Consider the following 20,191-nt stretch of genomic DNA (forward strand, 5'->3'; position numbering starts at 1 on the left):
ATCTATTCTGCTTCAATAAGATAATCTCTTATTCTTCTAACCTTCGATGAATACAGGCGCAATTTGATGAACATTGCCTGTTAAGATAATCCCTTAATCACAGCAATTAGCAGAGTGAACCTTCTTTAAACTGCTTCCGTCGCACATATATCTCTCCTCAGATCCAAACTACACACATGCTGTGGGTCTCAAAGCTGCATACAGTTTTAATGAAGCTTCCTTGCTTTTATTGTCACACGCCCCACCTTGTAATAAAGGCCAGCATTCAGTTTGCCTTCTCCGTTATTTGCTGTATCCTGTATGCAACATTTTATGATTGATGTACAAGGTGGCTTAACAGCAGGAGACAGAGAGTAATGGTGGAGGTTTGCTTTTCTGACCACAGGCCTGTCATCAGCAGTATTCCAGAGAGATCAGCTCTGGGTGCTCATTTGTTTGCTGTTTATATAAATGATTTGAATGAGAATATCGAAGGTGTGGTTAGTAAGTTTGTGGATGACACCAAAATTGGTGGAATTGTAGACAATGAAGAAGGTTTTCTACGAAGAGATCTGGATCAAATGGGTCAATAGGCTTGACAAGTTGCAAATGGAGTTCAATCTGGATAAATGGAAGGTATTGCAGTTTGGTACAACAAAATTGAGTAGCACTTATACAGTTAGTAGTAGGGCCTTGGGTAGTGTTGTAGAACAGAGGGACCTGAGGTTCAGGAACATAATTCTTTGACATCTGCATCACATATAAACAGATTGGTTAAAAAGGCATCTAGTGTGCTTGCCTTCATTGCTCAGATCTTTGAATATGGGAGTTGGGAAGTCATGTTGAGGGTGTACAGAACATTGTTGAGGCCTCTTCTGGAGTACTGTGTCCAGTCCTGGTTGCCCAGTTATGGGAAAGGATAAAATATTTACCAGGATGTTGCCAGGTATTGAAGGTTTGTTATAAAGGACGTCTGGATAGAAGTCAAGGACTTCTTCCACTGTAGCGTAGGAAGTTGAGAGGCGACCTGATAAAAGTTTAAATAAATAAAAGGGTATAGATAGAGTTAATGGCAGTTGCCTTTTCCTTAGGATAGGGGATTTCAAAACTAGGGGGCACATTTTTAAGGTGAGAGGAGAGATTTTAAAATGAGGAACAGAATTGGAGATGAGGCAATTTTTTTACACACTGGGTGGTTTGTGTGTGGAATAAGCTTTTCTTGAGGAAGAGGTGGATGTGAGTACAGTTACAACATTTATAAGACGTTTGGATAAGTATGTGAATAGGATATGGGCTGGAACAGGCAGGTGGGACTAGTTCAGTTTGGAATTGTGTTCAGCATGAACTGGTTGGACCAGAGGATCTGCTTCCATGCTGCATTGGTCTATGACACAAGTTGTTCAGTACATCAGCATTCTGCAGTCTCTCTCCTCTCACAAGTGGCACAGTCCTTGCCTAACACTGAAGATATATTTGAGTCCCCCAGCAGAGGGCATACAACCTCCTGCTACTGAGTCCAGCTTTTAGAGAAAGACGAGCAGATTTAAAAACTCTGAACATAAATAACATCTGAAATTATTGAAATACACAGCAATCCATCTGCAATTTGCAAACTTTTTAAATGACTCAACAGACTACATTATGATAGGGATGCGGTCAACAAACTGGGGTAGGCGATCTCTACAACTCAACACCATCTCAGAATAAGGGATGGACCATTTAGGTCTTATCCCTCCCAATGGCTATAACCACCTCCAATCTCTCCACCGCTCCCTATCTCCGTAACTGTGGCCAGCCCCTCCACTGTTCCCTCTCATTGTAATTGCTTGACCACCCCTGTACCCCCCCCTGTCTCTGTAACCTCCTGCGGCCCCTTCACATCTCCACTGCGCACTCAATTCCTGGCTTCTTCCACATGCCTTACTACTTTAGCTCTATCCTTGGTGTCCACACCTTCTCCTGCCTGGGCCCTGAGCCTCTGAAAATGCTTCCCTAAGCCTCTCTCCCACCGTCTCCTCCTTTAAAACCCCTCTATCTCTGGTGTAAAGCTTAACTGCTTTAACGGAAAAGTAGAAACCCTCGTATCAGGGGCACTTGTACCTAAATCATTCTTATTCTGCTGTTTATCAATATCACAAAGATCATTGCTCATTGGAACATTGCTCTCTCACACTTTTTCCCAAACACTGTGCCTTATACACATTTCAAGCTTGCAGATACCAGCCACATCTGCCATCTCCAATTCTGTTCCTCAGGAATTCAAACCCTCTTCACATGTCTTAGATCTCTTAAGAGTTACAGACTTGTAAGTCACTTTGCAGCCACTCCCTCTCCTTAGGCCACCTAAGCATTACTGCCTGCATTATCCTCTGCCCACTCTCTGTCTAAGTGACTGCAGTCTGATAGTCACCCCTGCTCCATTGCATTCAGGTGGGATTTCGGCAGGTAGTGCCTGATGTCTTTTAAAGCCAATTAATGTTTGTGAGGGAGCAGGGAGGATACAACCAATCATTCCACTGTCTATCTTGACTCTTTGTCCTGCAGGAAGTCAATGACCCAGCTGCCAATGACTCTCTGGAGAAAGTGGAGGACAGCACGATGGAAGGCCTGAAGGAGATGGGGGCGTTTGGCCTGCAGGTGCCACCTGAGCTTGGAGGACTGGGGCTCACCAACACACAGGTAATTTAGAGGCAAGACAGTTTGTTTGGACAGCCAGTGTGCAACTTGCTCCACTATGGGAAGGGCCAGGGTCCACATCCTGCACAACAAAACAGGGGGATTGAGTTGAAGAGTCGTGAGATCTTGTTGCAGCTCTCTAAAACTTTGGTTAGACCGCACTTGGAATACTGCGTCCAGTTCTGGGCGCCCTATTATTGGAAAGATGTGGATGCTTTGGAGAGGGTTCAGAGGAGGTTTACCAGGATGCTGCCTGGACTGGAGGGCTTATCTTATGAAGAGAGGTTGACTGAGCTCGGTCTCTTTTCATTGGAGAAAAGGAGGAGGAGAGGGGACCTAATTGAGGTATACAAGATAATGAAAGGCATAGATAGAGTTGATAGCCAGAGACTATTTCCCAGGGCAGAAATGGCTAGCACGAGGGGTCATAGTTTTAAGCTGGTTGGTGGAAAGTATAGAGGGGATGTCAGAGGCAGGTTCTTTACGCAGAGAGTTGTGAGAGCATGGAATGCGTTGCCAGCAGCAGTTGTGGAAGCAAGGTCATTGGGGTCATTTAAGAGACTGCTGGACATGTATATGGTCACAGAAATTTGAGGGTGCATACATGAGGATCAATGGTCGGCACAACATTGTGGGCTGAAGGGCCTGTTCTGTGCTGTACTGTTCTATGTTCTATGTTCCTAAAAAGGATCATGGAAATACAGAGCACTCCCTGCCCCATAACCGCTTTTCAGATTGAGGGCCAAGTGGAAATGTCCAAACCTGGGTTGAGTGTTGGGTGTGATGGTGAGGGGTAGGGCACCAGGATAGGTTAGATAGTCATTCAACTCTTCACAAAATGGTGGAACAAGCTGCCTTCCTGAGTTGTGTGACCCACTGCTGGGATAATGTCAGAAAAGATAGTCAACCACTCAGGGCATCACAGCTGAGATCGATTCTGGTTCCACGTAATACTCAGCATCCTCCCTGCCCATTTTCCGCCTGCATGAGATGAGACAGCATTCAGTTCACCGGTTCTTTGTAGGTTTTGTTTTCCCCACACTCGTCCATAATGCACATGGGCTGACAATAAGCGTTATGGTCTCACTGCTTGTGAATAATTGTTTTGACACCCTACTGATAATGACCCCTGGAGCACAGTTTTCTGGCCCACACTACTTGAGCCACTTTGTCAGCTCTCTGCAGTAAGCTGTAATAACTGAGTAGGTGACGTACTTTCCACTAGACAGCGTAGCTCATTTGAAGAATTCATGGTTTTGCTCCGCAGGTTAAATAAAGTATTTTAGCAGGATATGCAGTTATGAATCTTCAAAGATACAGATAATGTGTGCTCACCTCCCCCAGTACATGGGAGGATTGAGGTTTATTGTTCTTTCAACACTTTGCACCCCCATGACTGAGTGGAGGATTTATTTTCAGTAAGTTTCCTTTTCCTTCTTCCTGGTTTTCAAATTAACTGCTGAAGGAGCAATGTACAATTGTCTGGTAACTTCTTTGTTGCCTCTCTGGTCCTTTGTTTACTGCTAAATTTTGTCAATCCGTCCTTTAGTCACCACTACTCTTCGAACAGCTCATTCAAATCTGAGCAAGAGGGCACAGAGGAAATTTACTGGAATGGTACCAGGATTGAGGCATTTCAAGTAGACAGACTGGGAGAGTTCACAAAAGCTTACAGAATCTTTGATGTTACAATTTGAGGCACAGAGTTCAAAAACCAGTGTGTGATACCAAACTGTAAAGAAACACAACAAGCTTTAACCGGTCTATTGTATATAAATCAGGTGTCAAATTTTAAGAAGTATATCTTACTTTGGAGAGGGTGCAGTGGAAATTTATTAGAATACTACCAGAAATAAGGTAAGAGACATGCTGTCGAGAGTTTCACCTTGGACACATCAGGAATGTGAAATTTCAAAGGAAACAACAGTTTAGACTACAGGAGAAGAATGTTGTGATCCCACCAGATGGTAATATCCGCCAGTTCTGATCCAGAGTGAAACCTGGTTTGATAGATCAGATATATCCAATTATTGCAGTTAGTTACAATAGTGGTTAGTCACAGGGAACACATTCTCACAAGAGTTTAATGTTCTTGAGCAAAAGAAGATTCGTATGTTACACAAAGAAGAAAACAAGCCATATGTACGTATGAGAAATACTAGGAACTGCAGATACTGGAGAATCCAAGATAATAAAATGTGAGGCTGGATGAACACAGCAGGCCAAGCAGCATCTCAGGAGCACAAAAGCTGACGTTTCGGGCCTAGACCCTTCATCAGAGAGCGTATGTACATATATATATTTATATGTAGAAAGATTTTAACACACAGCAAAACATGGTTTCACCCTGTTTCCCAACAGATATTCAATCTCAAAGAAACATCACTCCTGTCTCAACTCTAATTGCTTACTAACCTAACTCTTTCCAGTTTTCCTTAGACCATTGACGCAGGTTTACGAATACTTTGCAAAACTATTAGCGTGAACCATTTGCGTTTTAATGGCCTGAATTTTTTTAAAATTCTAACAACTTGAGGACTTCCATACAAACTTTCTTACCTTGGCAGTTTCACAAACTAAAACCACTTATGCTAGGATGAGTGGTTCCCTTGAACTGACTATTGGATTGCTCTGCGAGGGGAAGACTGTTCTCTGTTCTGATCTCAACTGCTGATTCTTCTGAACTGAAGTCAACAGCTAACCCAATGGTTTTTGATCTGCCATGAACTCAGCAGTATAAATGTTCCATCCAGGAACAGTGTAGTATGGGCAGGCATTGCAGTGAGGTTGTATGCCTCCTTGGAAATGATGTATTTAGGTCACTGTTCCAAACGTACTTTCTGACTTTCACAGAATTACCTTCACAGAACTGAGCAAAATCCATCTGCCTATATTCTAAAATCCAAATCCCAAATGGTAATATTCCTTAGGTGCTTTTCATCACAAAAAGGTACTGTTTGGTTGACAAACAGAATCTGAATGATTGAGGCAGTGCCATGGGAATTTTTTTAATTCATCAAATTTCTATTTTGCACTCTTCACAAAATGTAGCTCCCTTTACAAATTGGTATTCTCATGTCTGACCTAATGAATGAAACATGTAAAGCTTGAACAATATATCATTTATTTTTGCAAGATTCAAATTCTGTGCTACCATACAATGATTAGGAATGGGGGACTTCAGTGAAATGGATAGACTGGAGAGGTTGGTATTACTGTCTTCAGAGCAAACAAGATTTAAGGAGGATAGAACAGAGGTGTTCAAATTTAGAAGGGCATTTGAGGCTATGTTAGAGTGCATAAACCGTTCGTACTGGTGGTAGGGTGAGAAACTATAGGTCACAGATTGAAGGTAATTGGCAAAAAAAACAGAGGAGGCAATGAATTTTTTTTAAACACAGCAAGTTCTGACTTTGAATGTGCTGTCTGAAAGGGTGGAACTTTCAAACAGGGGAGCTGGATCAACACTTGAAAAGCAAAACTTTACAGGGTGGTGTGGAAAAGAGGGCCTAAGTGGATAGCTCTTTCAGAGGTGCTACTGCAGACATTGACAGGCTGACTGGCCTCCTGTGCTGTACAATTCTACAAGGTGGTAGATGACAACATGTTTTTCCTGCTGGGTGCTTCAGTTTCCAATTGATTTTCTGAAATAGCTGAGCAGAAGCGAGAGTCTCAGCCTCAGTGGGTGCAGGAGAAATGAATCACGAGCATGTCAGGGGACCAGTAAAATTCACAGGTCCTTTGTGAGGAGAATGATAATTAGTGTATGGGTCACAGGGTCACCCCATACACACAATCTGTTTTTTTTATTTAATAGTATGCCCGACTGGTTGAGATTGTTGGCACACATGACCTGGCAGTAGGCATCACTCTGGGTGCCCACCAATCCATTGGTTTCAAAGGGATTCTCCTGTTTGGAAATGATGCCCAGAAGAAGAAGTACCTTCCAAAGCTGGCTACAGGTATGCAGCACTAAGCTACCACAGCGCAGACAGGGAAAGATCCCGGCCTTTCACACCTTGTAAACGGGGTTAAAATCCAGTCTGCTGTGAGGCACCCCTCACGCTGCCTGTGACAGTCTCTTCTGAAACTTAATTCCTATTAACCTGAATTAAAGAAGTGTTCTAGGTTCTGGATGTGAGTTTGCTTGCTGAGCTGGAAGGTTCATTTTCAGACGTTTCATCACCATTCTAGGTAACATCATCAGTGAGCCTCCGACGAAGCGCTGGTGTTATGTCCCGCTTTCTATTTATCTGTTTAGGTTTCCTTGGGTTGGTGATGTCATTTCCTGTGTTGGTCACGTCATTTCCTGTTCTTTTTCTCAGAGGGTGGTAGATGGGCTCCAAATCAATGTGTTTGTTGATGGAGTTCCGGTTGGAATGCCATGCTTCTAGGAATTCTGGTGCGTGTCTCTGTTTGGTTTGTCCTAGGATAGATGTGTTGTTCCCATCCTAGGACAAGCCAAACAGAGACACGCACGAGAATTCCTAGAAGCATGGCATTCCAACCGGAACTCCATCAACAAACACATTGGTTTGGAGCCCATCTACCACCCTCTGAGAAAAAGAACAGGAAATGACATCACCAACCCAAGGAAACCTAAACAGATAAATAGAAAGCAGGACATAACACCAGCGCTTCGTCAGAGGCTCACTGATGATGTTACCTAGAATGGTGACGAAACGTCTGAAAACGAAACTTCCAGCTCAGCGAGCAAACTCACATCCAGAACCTCAACCTGAGCTACAAATCTTCTCAAAACTTGTGTTCTAGGTCTAAGCAAAATGGAAACCGCTTTAGCCTAACTAAGTCTCTGCTGTCTCTGTCTTGGGGGTGTTTGATAGGGACAGTATTAAGACCATAAGGCATAGACGTGGAAATAAGGCCATTCAGCCCATCAAGTCCACTCCGCCATTTAAATCATGACTGGGCATTTCAACTCCACTTCCCTGCACTGTCCCCGTAGCCCTATATTCCTTCTGAGATCAAGAATTTGTCGATCTCTGCCTTGAAGGCATCCAACGCCCCGTATTGACACAGCTTTACTCTGTATCTAACCCCATGCTGTTCCTGGCCTGGGAGTATTTGATGGGGGACAGTGTAGATGGAGGTCATAAACCCAAATTATGTGCTTCTGAAAATGTCAGTGTTGGTCACAGCTGCCTGAGCAGCACTGTGACAGTCTGCCCTGAGTTCATAGATCATAGTATTCCTACTGTGTGGAAACAGGCCATTTGGCCCAACAAGTCCACATTGCCATTCTGAAGAGCATCCCACCCAGACCCATTCCCCTAATTTCCCGTGTCTAACCCACCTAACCCGCACATCCCTGGGCACTAAGAGACAATTTAGCACGGACAATCCACCCGAAACTACACGTCCCTGGGCACAATGTGGCAACTTAGCATGGCTAATCCATCCTAACCCGCACATCCCTGGGCATGACGGGACAATTTAGCACGGCCAACCCACCCTAACCTGCACATCTTTGTACTGTGGGCGGAAACCGGAGCACCCAGAGGAAACCCACGCAGACACTGGGAGAACGTGCAAACTCCCTCACAGACAGTGACCTGAGGATGGAATTGAACCCGGGTCCCTGGTGCCATGAGGCAGCGGTGCTAACCACTGAGCTGCACCTGTAATCCGGGTAAACACTCCCATGACAGCACTAAGGGTGTGCTGCAGTGTTGGAGGTGCTGTTTTTAGAGTTGATCAATAAAGTGAGGCCTTCTCTACCCTCCCAGATGAATGTGAAAAATTCCATGGCAGCCATTATCAAATGACTAAGTTCTCTCCCAAATCTCTCAATTAACATCATTAAATCAGATTGTGTGGTCATTGTTTGTGGGAGTTGACTGAGTGCAAATTGACTGTTGAATTTCCTCATGAGAACAGTGAGGAGTTTGGTGGCTGTGAAATGGTGTAAAAGATGCTGTGACACTGTGAGCTTGTTCTGCTCAGGAGAAACTATCGCTGCCTTCTGTCTGACTGAACCTGCGAGTGGCTCTGATGCTGCATCCATCCAAACCACAGCCAGAAAGAGCGACTGCGGAAAGTACTACATCCTTAATGGGGGCAAAATCTGGATCAGGTACGGGGTCACCTGGCAGAGGGGGCAGTGAAATCCAAACACCAGCCTTTGCACAAGACCATGATAGAAGTGTGGGAGTCTTTCCCACAGCACCCTAACACATTTCACATCTGAAACTAGTGGATTTTCATGATTAGAGAGCCACAGTGAGTGGTCAGAATTAGAATTCATCTCATTGATGGGCAATGCAAGCTTGAGGGGCCGAATGGCTTCCTCCTGTTCCTGTGGAAATGAATCAGAAGACACACGATACCAGCTTATCATCCATTAGGTTTATTTGAAATCCCAAGCTTTCGGAGCGCTGCACATTTGTCACCAGGTGAAGGAGCAATGCTCTGAAAGCTTGTCTTTTCCAAAAAAAAACCTGTTGAACTCTAACCTGGTGTCCTGTGACTTCTGACTTAGTCCACCCCAGTCCCACACTGGCACCTCCACGTTGTGAAGGTAAGTACAGTGAGTACAGGTGGGAAGTTGAGTTTTAAAAGGGGTTTCCCACTGGTCAATGAAGTGGATAAACGCACAATTTGCGAGAAATAGGAACCTGATTTTATTGAGTGATATAAGATCGTAATGGGACCTGACAGGGTGGATACTGAGAGAATGTTTTAAAGGGAAGAGACTAGAGCTGGGGGACACAGTTTTTAGAAAATGGGATTCCCATTTAACTCTGAGATGTAAATTTTCTTCTCTCAAAGGCCTTGAATGTGTGGATCCGTCTTCCCCAGAGAGTGAAGTAATTTTACAGTTGAGATGGAGAGCTTCCTGACTGACCAGGCAGTCAGAGATTATCTGGGGAGGTTACGGTTTCTATGCTGCCTGACCTGCTGAGCTTTTCCAGCAACTTTGTTTTTGTTCCTGATTTACGTCATCTGCAGTTCTTTTGGTTTCTGTTTCTGTGTTTAAGAGGCAGGAATACGGAGTTGAGAGCACTGTCAGATTTAGCCATGATCTTACTGAAAGGCATATCAGGTTCGAAGGAGGAAGTTACATACACCTGCTTTCAATTCTCCTAACTGTAATATCTCCATGTTTACAGGTAGAACAAAGCTGGGAGGGAGAGCGAGCTGTGAGGAGGATGCAGGGATGTTTCGGTGTGATTTGGACAAACTAAATGATTGGGCAAATGCCGTATAATGTGAATAAATGTGCGGTTACCCAAATTGGGCGTAAAAAGCAGGTGGATTATTATCTGAATGGCAAAAGATTGGAAAGGGAAGGTGCAACAAGACCTGAGTGTCCTCGTACACCAGCTGCAGCAAATAGTGTATTGGCCTTTGTAGCGTGAGGATTTGAATACAGGGGTAGGGATGTCTTTCTGCAATTGTATGGGAATACTTTTTTATTACTCCCAACTTGGGTAACCGAACATTTATCCACATTATTTGGGAATACTGGTCTCCTTTCCTGAAGAAGGAATTTCAGGCTATAGAAGGAATGCAACTAAAGTTTACCCGACTGATTCCTGGGATGGCGGGACTGAGGTATGAAGTGAGAATGGATCAGTTAGGGTTGTGTTCACTGGACTTTAGAAGAAAGGGGAGGGGGAACCTCATGGATCTCAATAAAATACCAACAGGACTAGGTAGACTAAATGCAGAAAGGATATTTCCGGTGACCAGGGATTTCAGAATCAGGAGGTCACAGTTTACTGATGATAGGCGGGCCATTTAGGACCGAGAGTGAAGTTGCTGTGCCTTTCAGTAAGATCATGGCAAAAATGATTCTGACCTCAACCCCTCATCCCTGCCTGTATAGCATAGAAACTACTCCCAATAACCACTGACTGTGTGGTCATTCTGGAAACTCTCAGTTTCTGCTGTTTCTAAACAAAGGCCTCTGGAATTCACTGCCACAGAGAGCTTTTGAGGCCTAAACACTGAGTGTTTTCAAGGAGTTAGATATAGTTCTTAGGGCCAAAGCATCAAAGGTGTTGGGGAGAAAGCAGGAACAGGCACCTAAGATTCCAGAGAAGGACAGGACCAACAGGCTACCCCTTTAACCAATGATATTATGGATTGAAAAAAATCAGCTAGGGCTGAAAGAACAAGGGCAGAAGCTCTATAGGAATACCATTCCCTGTAAGGTCCTCCTCTAAGGCACACACCATCTTGAGTTCGAAACTATTCGCTATTCCTTCAGTGTTCCCGGTCAAAATCCTGACATTTTTCTTCTGCCGCAAACCACCCCCCACCCCCCCCCCCCCCCCATGGAATTGTGGGTCAGCCTACAGCCTAAGGACTGCAGGATTTCAATAAGGTGGCTCACCTCCATCACTTACAGGGCAGTTAGGGAAGGGCAATAAATGCTGGTCCGGCCAAGAAGCTCAAAGTTCACTAACAAGGAAAAGTTGACAACTAATGTGCTGAGTCATGTGACTTCACAAAACCGAGTGTAATAAGGGTGAATGGTACAAATTGTTCAGTAAATTCTGACAATTTGTAAATCACAGTGTACCTCCCCTAGACCTCAACTTCCTGGCTAATGTACACGTAGAGAATGGCATATGTCATGAACTGGCTGTTGTTTTAGTGAGATTTGTGTCCTTGTATCTCATTTTCACAATTACTGTGATCGGGTTTCATCTGTGTCTTCAAAACCAGCAACCATTAGCTCACTGCATGCCCGACCCATCATCTGAAGCAGTTTGTTTAATAAGTCCTGTTGCCATCCTGGTGTGCATGATGGTAACCCTGTACTCATGTCCATGTGTTTTGGCAGTAATGGTGGCCTGGCTGATATCTTCACTGTCTTTGCTAAAATGTCGGTGAAAGATGAAACAACCGGTGAAGTGAAGGACAAAATCACCACATTTATTGTGGAGCGGGGATTTGGAGGAGTGACAAGGTAGGACGTGTTTAACCCGTGGGGCTGTGAGATGATGTGGCGGTGTACACACCCTCCATTCTAAACTGCTACACCAACATTTATCATGCAAATATCCTGGATAAGTATAATGTAGGAGCAAATTACTGCAGATGCTGAAATTACTGCAAATGCTGGAGATCACAGTGGATCAGGCAGCGTCCATGGAGAGAAAGCAAGCTAAAGTTTTGAGTCCAATGGGACTGCCTGTTGTTTCCGGTCCAGCAGATAGACACACCGTTGTTCTGCCTTTCTCACATTCCAATCACTTCATCTGAACTTTCTCCTCCAGCTCTCATCCTTCCCGCTGGCAACTGTTGCATAAATGCTGCCCCTCCACACTTCCCATCAGCTCTGATGAAGAGTCGTCAGGACTTGAAACATTAGCTTGCTTTCTCCGTGAACGCTGCCTGACCCACTGATCTCCAACACTTTTTATAATTGTGCCTTCCCTCCAGTGAATTACTTCAAAATACCTCCGTGCTGCTGCTCATTGGCAGGAGGGTGCTATTGCAGCATTACAAGTTTAGGGTGGGACAGAAAACAGCAAGTGATTGAAGGGGTCTGTACATCCTGTTCTACACATCCCTGGCCCTCAATTATACTTACCCCAAACGCTACAGGGAGATCAGTTCGCCATAGCTTTGGCTGTAAGGCAAAGATCTGGCATTTTAAAGGTGCCTTTTGAAACGCCGGGGCACCCCAAAACAGTGATAGCCAATGAAATACTTTGTTGAAACCTACTCACTGATGGTAATGTCAGAAAGCTGGTGGACGTTGAGAAGATGTTTCCACTAGTGGGGGAGTCGCAAACTAGTGGAATACAGTTTCAGAATAAATGGGCACTCGTTTAAAACCGATACATGAAGAAATTTCTTCTGACAGCGGATTGAGTGAGTCTGGCGACCTCTCACCCAGAAGGTTGTGGGGGCTGGATTACTGAAAGCATTTAAAGAGGAGGTAGGTTTATATTTGAATTGTACGTGGGTTGAGGGCCATGAAGAGCTGGCATGAAATAGAGGTTGAAGCCTGTGGCAAATCAGTCAAGATCTTATTGAATAGTGGAACAGGCCTGCACAGAGTTTTATGTTCCACGCGGGTGATCTTTCCAACAGTGCATCTCAAACCACAGCATTCTCTGGCTCGTAGCCAGCTTATCTCACTTGCCCCTCCCCTGACCTACGAGCGCACAGTCACCCTCCTGGGGCAGCCATGATTGTGAATTTATTCTTCACAAACTGAACCCAAAACCCATTTGAGGAAATTTGGGGACTGTAGATCTGGGAGAAAATGAAGTCTCATTGATTGAAGGTCCAGGTGGCATGAGGAAAACCAACTGAAGTGCCTCTACCTACCCTTTCCAGCGTAGAAATGCAGAGGAGGCCATTGGGCCCATTTGTGTTGTTCAGGCTCTTTGAAAGAGCTATTCTATTAGTCCCATTACGCCCAACCACTCTTTCTTCATAGCCCTAATAATTTTATTTTTCGGATAACTTTTATAAAGCGTTTTAGATTATTATCATGGAATCTGCTTCCGCTTTGCTTTCAGGCAGTATTTTCCAGATCACCACAACTTACTGTGGGGGGAAAAAAATCTCTACATACAGTGTGGAAGCAGGCTATTCAGCCCATTGAGTCCACACTGACCATCTGAAGACCATCCCACCCAGACCCCTACACTGACCCGTAACCTTGAATTGCCCATGGCCGAGGGCTCCTAACCTGCTCAACTTCAGACTGAGGGAGGGATCCAGAGCAGCCGGAGGATCTCTCCTTCGGGTTCTTCTGCCAATTGTCCTTAATCCATGTCCCTCTGATATTCTTACCACTGGGAATAGTTTCTCATTGTTTACTCAATCAAATCTCTTATGAATCTAAGCATCTCTATTAACTCTCCATTTAACTATCTCAGCTCTAAGGACAATCCCAGTGTCTCCAAGTCCCAGGGAGTATTCTTGTAAATCCTGTCTGCAACCTCTCCAAAGCACCGACGGTTCTCCTGAAATATGGTACCCATCAGGGAACTGGCCACAAAACACCAGTTGTTGCTTCACCGAAGATCTATACTGGTTTAACACACCACCTCATGTTTTGACTTTCTAACTTTGTCAATGAGCAGCTCAAATCGTTACCAAGTAAACCTTATCTCCGTCCTTTTGTGTTTCAGTGGGCCTCCAGAGAAGAAAATGGGCATCAAAGCTTCAAACACAGCGGATGTGCACTTTGAGGATGTGAAGGTGCCAGTGGAGAACGTGCTGGGAGAAGTTGGCAGTGGTTTCAAGGTGGCCATGAATATTTTGAATAACGGACGCTTTGGCATGGCAGCTGCTCTCTCTGGGACCATGAAAGGAGTCATTGCCAGGGCAGTAAGTGTCTTTGAAACCATTTCTATATCAGATGCTGGCCCGCTTCAATGGCTGGCTTGTATCCCACAGTGTCACGTGTTCCTTGGCAATATTCAAGCATTGTGCTTTTTCAGCGTAGACTTAGTTCCAAAGGGAAAAAGACTGGCATTTTTACAATCTCAGGGTGTCCTCAAATTCTGTACTGTCTACATGTGGGAAGCTTGACTGTAAAAGTGTTGTAATATAGAAAATGTGACATTTAATTTATACACAGAAAACACCCACAAATTACTGGATAATGGAGACGAGGCAAGAGAGGAGAATAGTGATATAGGAAATGGAGTCCGAGAATGGCAGTTAAGGACAGCGTCAATAATCAAGACTTAGATGTAGCATAAACAAGCGAACAGTTCTGTATATGAATGCACAAAACATTCAGAACAAGGTAAACAAATTGATCATGCACAGTCAATTAAATAAGTGGAAGCCAATGTTCCTTACGTAGAGTTCAGGGCGATCTGGATTGGGTCCTGAATATTGAGCGGTGTATGACATTCCACAAAATTAGGAAGCTAAGTAAAGTTGGAGGGCTAGTATTTTAATTAAGTATGACCGTTGTACAATAGTTAGAGATGACCTTGGTCCAGGAGATCGGGATGTAGAATCTCTTGGGTGGAGATGAGGAATATCGGAAAAGGGAATGTTATAAAGTGGAGGTTGATTTCCTCTGACCACCCCCCCCCCCCCCCCCCCCGCCCACCGCCTTACTGAGAAGTAAAACTGAAACACCCAAAGTGGAGTGTATTGCTCTGTAATCTGTTAAACCGGTGTGCGAAAAGTGGTGTAACCTGCCTTTCAGCAACTTCTAGTGGTTAATTAAAATAAATCTCTGACGCTGACTTTACAATCGACAAATAACAATTTATTTATCTAACTCCAACAGTGTACAAATTAATTAAACCATAAACAACTTTTATTTTGAGTCCTTTCAGGGCTTTCCTTTCTTGTGTATTGAGTGTGTTTTCTTCCTTTTTCTTGCTTAGTGTTGGTGCGACTGTCTGTCTGATGGTTTGCTGGGTCTCTTCTGTGAGTTTGTTGTCTTTCAGTGTTGTTTCTCACGCTGCTAAGAAATCTTCCTTGTCCGCATCCCGGAAGTTGTAACTTAATCCTCTTACTAAGACGGCTTTTTCAGTGTCTGTTCATGGTCGGTCAGATAAGTTTTTATTTTAATCCATGCTTTTGTGCTGTCTGTGTTGTTATTTTGTTTGAGTTTGTCTAGTTTTTTCTGCAGGTCTAGTTTTTTTGTTTTCTGTGTTTGCCACTGTCGGATGTCTATGGCTGGTTGTACTGTGTCTGTCCATTCGTGGTCTGTCGCGTTAGTGAGTAAAGTTTTTTGGCGCGAAATTTCCTCGTTGTATTTACGGAGTCTGTTGTGGGCATCATTGATCATTTCTCGAAGCATTCTGCGGCCGTTTTGCTCTGCTATTCTTTTGTCTAGTGGGGTGTTAAGGGGAGGTTTGTATTTGAGACATTTGGGTAGTACCTGTTTCCTTAGGCATTCATGCAGGAAGTACAGTTGTTCGCAGGTGGCACTCTGTCGGATGGCACTGGTTTCCCATCTTCGGGCCAGTTTTAGCGTATTGCGCCCATAGGTGCTAGAGAGTTTTGAGAAGATTTGTAGCTCAGGTTGAGGTTCTGGATGTGAGTTTGCTCGCTGAACTGGAAGGTTAGTTTTCAGACATTTCGTCACCATTCTAGGTAACATCTGAAAAGATGTATTTCCAGTTCTCAGTCCAGCCGATATTACCACAATTCCCACATGACCAACTGGGAAATCTCAAGGAGGTGTAAATGTCAGGAGGTCATCCAGGAAACTAAACTGTTTAGAACATGCTGCAGAGATAATGGGAACTGCAGATGCTGGAGAATCCAAGATAACAGAGTGTGAAGCTGGATGAACGCAGTGGGCCGAGCGGCATCTCAGGAGCACAGAAGCTGACGTTTTGGATCTGGACCCTTCATCAGAGATGGAGATGCTCTCTGATGAAGGGTCGGGGCTCAAAGCGTAGGCTTTTGTGCTCCTGGGATGCTGCTTGGCCTGCTATGTTCGTCCAGCTTCACACTTTATTATACTGGACTATTAGTTTTTTTTCCATGCAGTGTATTTCGATGGCAACTAACTGTGGACAGGACAGATACAAACCATGTGCAACCTGCCTTAGCTGCATTGAATCTTACTTATGTTTCAAGCTTTTGTCAGAAAATATGTTGTTTGCTGTTCCAACTGTTTCAGCTGCCTCTGCAGAAATGGACAATACATGCTGCTACAATGCGATCCTCTTCCAAATTATTTTTGGTTTTCAGTTCTTCATTCGTTCAGTGCATCTAATCACTATAGAGGCCAAACCAACACTGTATGAAGAACTGAAGATTCTGCTTGCTGCAAATCGCATATTCCAACAGAAATTTATCAGGGATGAGGAATGGCTGTTTCAATAGTTAAGGGTCGGCTGTTGAAAGGCTGATGTTTTCCAAGCCGTTTGATATTGCTGGGACAGTTTTTTTTTGTAATATGCAAAAAAAATTACTCAGGCCTTTCACAGGCCAACTCAACCTAACTGTAATTAAGCAAAATACTACATATGCGGGAAATCAGAATGTGGGGAAGTTCAGGAAAACAAAGTGCTGGAAATACTCAGGCAACATCTGTGAAGAGACAAAGCTAACATTTCAGGATGCAATCCTTCGCCCTGCTTTGGTCCTAGATGCATTTTCCAATAAAATAGCTGACCCACCTCAGAGCTCAGTCACTGCAAAAATAAACATGCAGCTTTTGTTTTTAGAAAAGGGCACAAGATGTGAGCAGTGAGCATCAAACATCATTTTGATAAAGACCTTGTGACCAAAGCTGCTTCACCAGGGCGTAGCTAATGCTCTAAACAGAGCTCAGTGTGCAGAAGTTATAAAGAGCAGAATTCAACTGCTAACCTTGAAGAATAATTTCTACTTTGCAGAAAATATTGAGGTTGTATGGACAGGGAGCCTTGCTGAGGAATTCAGTAATGTGCAGGAACTATTTGGGGAACTTTATCAAACGTATTGTGATCATCTGATTTGATAAATACCATAACTTGCCTTCATGTACCTGCCATTTGTGTTCTGAAACTGTGCTGATGACTGCCAAACGTGATGCAGCGGAGATTATACAAATACACCCATGTTGGAATTATTGAGAAAATCCCCCATATCAGCTGCCATGGGTCACCTTCACAACATAAGCAATTAGCTGGTTTCCCTGTAGAACAGGACACATCACATTTGCCACTGCAGCCAAGTTAAATCTTTTAGTGGGGATGTCTGAGCTCAGATTTTTGCAAACATCTACGTCAGGCCATGGGAAACATACATTCCTGAAAGCAAGTTTCCATTTCATATTTCCACTTAAGGATTGCAGGAATATCCACTAGTTCCAATAATGAAGGGTAGTAATATAAACATTCAACTTAGAGCATTTATTAGAGTCTCAGAGTCATACAGCACAGAAATAGACCCTTCAGTCCAATTTGTCCGTGCCGACCAAGTTTCCTAAACTGTACTAATCCCATTTGCTTTTATATCCCTGTAAAGTTTTCCTCTTTGGGTAATTGTCCAAATGTCTTTTAAACTTTGTAATAAGCAGAATTCAGCTGTACATGTATGTGCCACTTCCTCTGGCAGATCCACCCTCTGTGTGAAAATATTGCCCCACAGGTCCCTGCTGCTTCCCTCATGCAAATAATGTGTTTGGGCCTTCAGAAAACATCAGTAAGATTTTGAAAAATATAATTAAATAGGTTATTACTCAAAATTAGACCTCAGGATTGGGGTTAAATATCAACACTTATTGGAAATTTCTTAAAGGACTTAAATTTGACACCAGGATTAAACAGTTTTGTTTGTGGATGATATGAGGGACTTAAGGGGAGGAAAGAGAGGAGGGGGAGTGGTGATTTTGGTTTGGGATAACATTATGGCTGTACTTAGTGAGTACTTAGGGAGGATTCCTGGGAGTTTGCCCAAGGAAATTATTTGCGTTGAACTATGAAATAAGAAAGGGGTGACCATCTTGTTGGGATTGTACAAAAGGCACCCCCAGTAGTCAACGGGAAATTGAGATGAAAATATGTAAGGAGATCTCAGATATCTGTGAGAATAATAGGGTTGTAATGGCTGGGGATTTTAACTTTTCAAACATAGACTGGGCCTGGCATAGTGTTAAGAGGTGGGATGGGAAGGAATTTGTTCAGTGTGTGAAAGAAAACTTTCTTATTCAGTATGTGGATGTACATTCAAGAGAAGGAGCAAAACTTGACCTGTTGGGAATAAGGCAGGCAAATGATTGAGGTGACAGGAAGGGAGTACTTTGGGGCAAGTGATCATAATTCTATCAGTTTTAAAATAGCTATGGAAAAGGACAGACTGATCAAAAAGTTAAATTGGAAAAAAAAACAATTTTCATGGTATTAGGCAGGAACTTCCAAAGTTACGAAAACAGAAATTGCTGGTAAAGCTCAGCAGGTGTTGCTGCATCTGGTGAGAGAAATCAGACACTCATTAGTGACATTTAAGCAACTGCTGGACATGCACATGGACAGCAGTGAATTGAGGGGAATGTAGGTTATTTTATTTTTGGATTAGGATTATTCCACGGCACAACATCGTGGGCCAAAGGGCCTGTACTGTGCTGTACTTTTCTATGTTCTATGTTCAAACCAAATAAACCCATTCTAACTACTAACTATTCCTGAATAAAACAACACTTTGATGGTATGCTGTTCCAATAATTAATAGTCCCACTTATAAAACTAAAATAAAGTAGAGTTTAGTCTCTTAAAATTACAGCCTGGTTATGTGTCTTCTGGATTATTCTGTGCTCTCTCTGTTGAATGTTCTGTCAGGAATGCCTTCTCTGTTGGTTCTTGTATCAAGAATATTAACTAGTTGTGCTGTAGGTACTTAGGTTCTTTAGATGGTGCTTTCTCTAATACTTAGAGAAGACTGTGGGAGCCAGTGATTCTGTCTTGAGAATTGTCAACTCTGGCAGATGGCAGTTAGGCCTCCTCTTTTTGTCCAACTACCCTCTTCTTTTATACACTGATGATATATCAGTTTCCTACAATAGGGTTGGTCCTATGTTGTCAAAGCCATCAGATTTAAATGTAATTGGGTTTTGGTAGCGTAAAAGCCTCATTCAGATTGATTGGCTAAATTCAGAACTTGTCCTGATAAGAAAACAAAACTGCTACTTGGCCTGCTAACTGTACGGCCTGTTGATACAAATATTTCAATTCAGGTGCTCTCTGTGCTCTTGCAAACTTTCAAGCTGCTCACAGGAGTCCTTTTTAAAGCACTGTCTTTTCAAGGGACCACGCACTACTTTCACTCCTAGCATTTTACAAATACCAAGTTCTAAACGAGTACTCTACTCAACTTCATAACAGAAGTCAGGAGTGGGATCCTTGGAAACTGTGAGTCAGTCTTGGGATCGCCGTCATGTTGTTCAGTGTGCGTGACCCTTGGAGTGGCTGTGCTGCTTAGAGAGACTGTTAATGACAGTGGCCTACAGGCCACCTCACCGTAACCGCAATATGGGACAAAGTGTATGTCGTGATTGGAACCAGGTCGCTCTTATTGACGAAGATCCTTGATTGTGGTTGTTTGCCTGGGCCAGTCAGAGAGCCCTGGCTGACCAATAGAAACAGGAGATTCAGAATCTCCTCAGTTCAGGGGACTGACTCCATGCTGGCTGGCCACAGCCAGTGTACTGTGCACAAGTAAATAAAGCGGGTCTTGGTGATGGGATACCAGTCTCTGTGCAGTCATTTCAATATACAAGGAGACATCTTCTTGTGGTAAAGGGACAGTAATAATAATGGGTGCCTTTAATCTACTTATGACCTGAAGAAATCAGATTGCCAATAGTAGACTAGATAAGGAGTTAATAGAATGCTTTTGAGAGAGTTTCTTAAGCTGCACGCTGTGGAACTGACCAGGGTGCAGGTCATATTCAGAGATAATGGGAACTGCAGATGCTGGAGATTCCAAGATAATAAAATGTGAGGCTGGATGAACACAGCAGGCCAAGCAGCATCTCAGGAGCACAAAAGCTGACGTTTCGGGTCTAGACCCTTCATCAGAGAGGGGGATGGGGGGAGGGAACTGGAATAAATAGGGAGAGAGGGGGAGGCGGACCGAA

The 20,191-nt window shown here is 43.7% G+C and overlaps 1 protein-coding gene across 3 annotated transcripts in view; it reads left to right on the forward strand.

Annotated features, from left to right (window-relative positions):
* Positions 1 to 20,191, forward strand: part of LOC125448702 (very long-chain specific acyl-CoA dehydrogenase, mitochondrial-like) — a 78,098-nt gene that overhangs the window by 20,485 nt on the left and 37,422 nt on the right. For all 3 annotated transcript variants that reach the window (XM_059642717.1, XM_059642718.1, XM_059642719.1), the window contains 5 exons: positions 2,524 to 2,658; positions 6,473 to 6,617; positions 8,620 to 8,749; positions 11,468 to 11,593; positions 13,779 to 13,977. In XM_059642717.1, the coding sequence (XP_059498700.1) occupies positions 2,524 to 2,658; positions 6,473 to 6,617; positions 8,620 to 8,749; positions 11,468 to 11,593; positions 13,779 to 13,977 (735 nt within the window). The remainder of the gene's footprint in view (positions 1 to 2,523; positions 2,659 to 6,472; positions 6,618 to 8,619; positions 8,750 to 11,467; positions 11,594 to 13,778; positions 13,978 to 20,191) is intronic.

Source organism: Stegostoma tigrinum, chromosome 45 (assembly GCF_030684315.1).
Source record: "Stegostoma tigrinum isolate sSteTig4 chromosome 45, sSteTig4.hap1, whole genome shotgun sequence".
Classification (NCBI taxonomy): domain Eukaryota; kingdom Metazoa; phylum Chordata; class Chondrichthyes; order Orectolobiformes; family Stegostomatidae; genus Stegostoma; species Stegostoma tigrinum.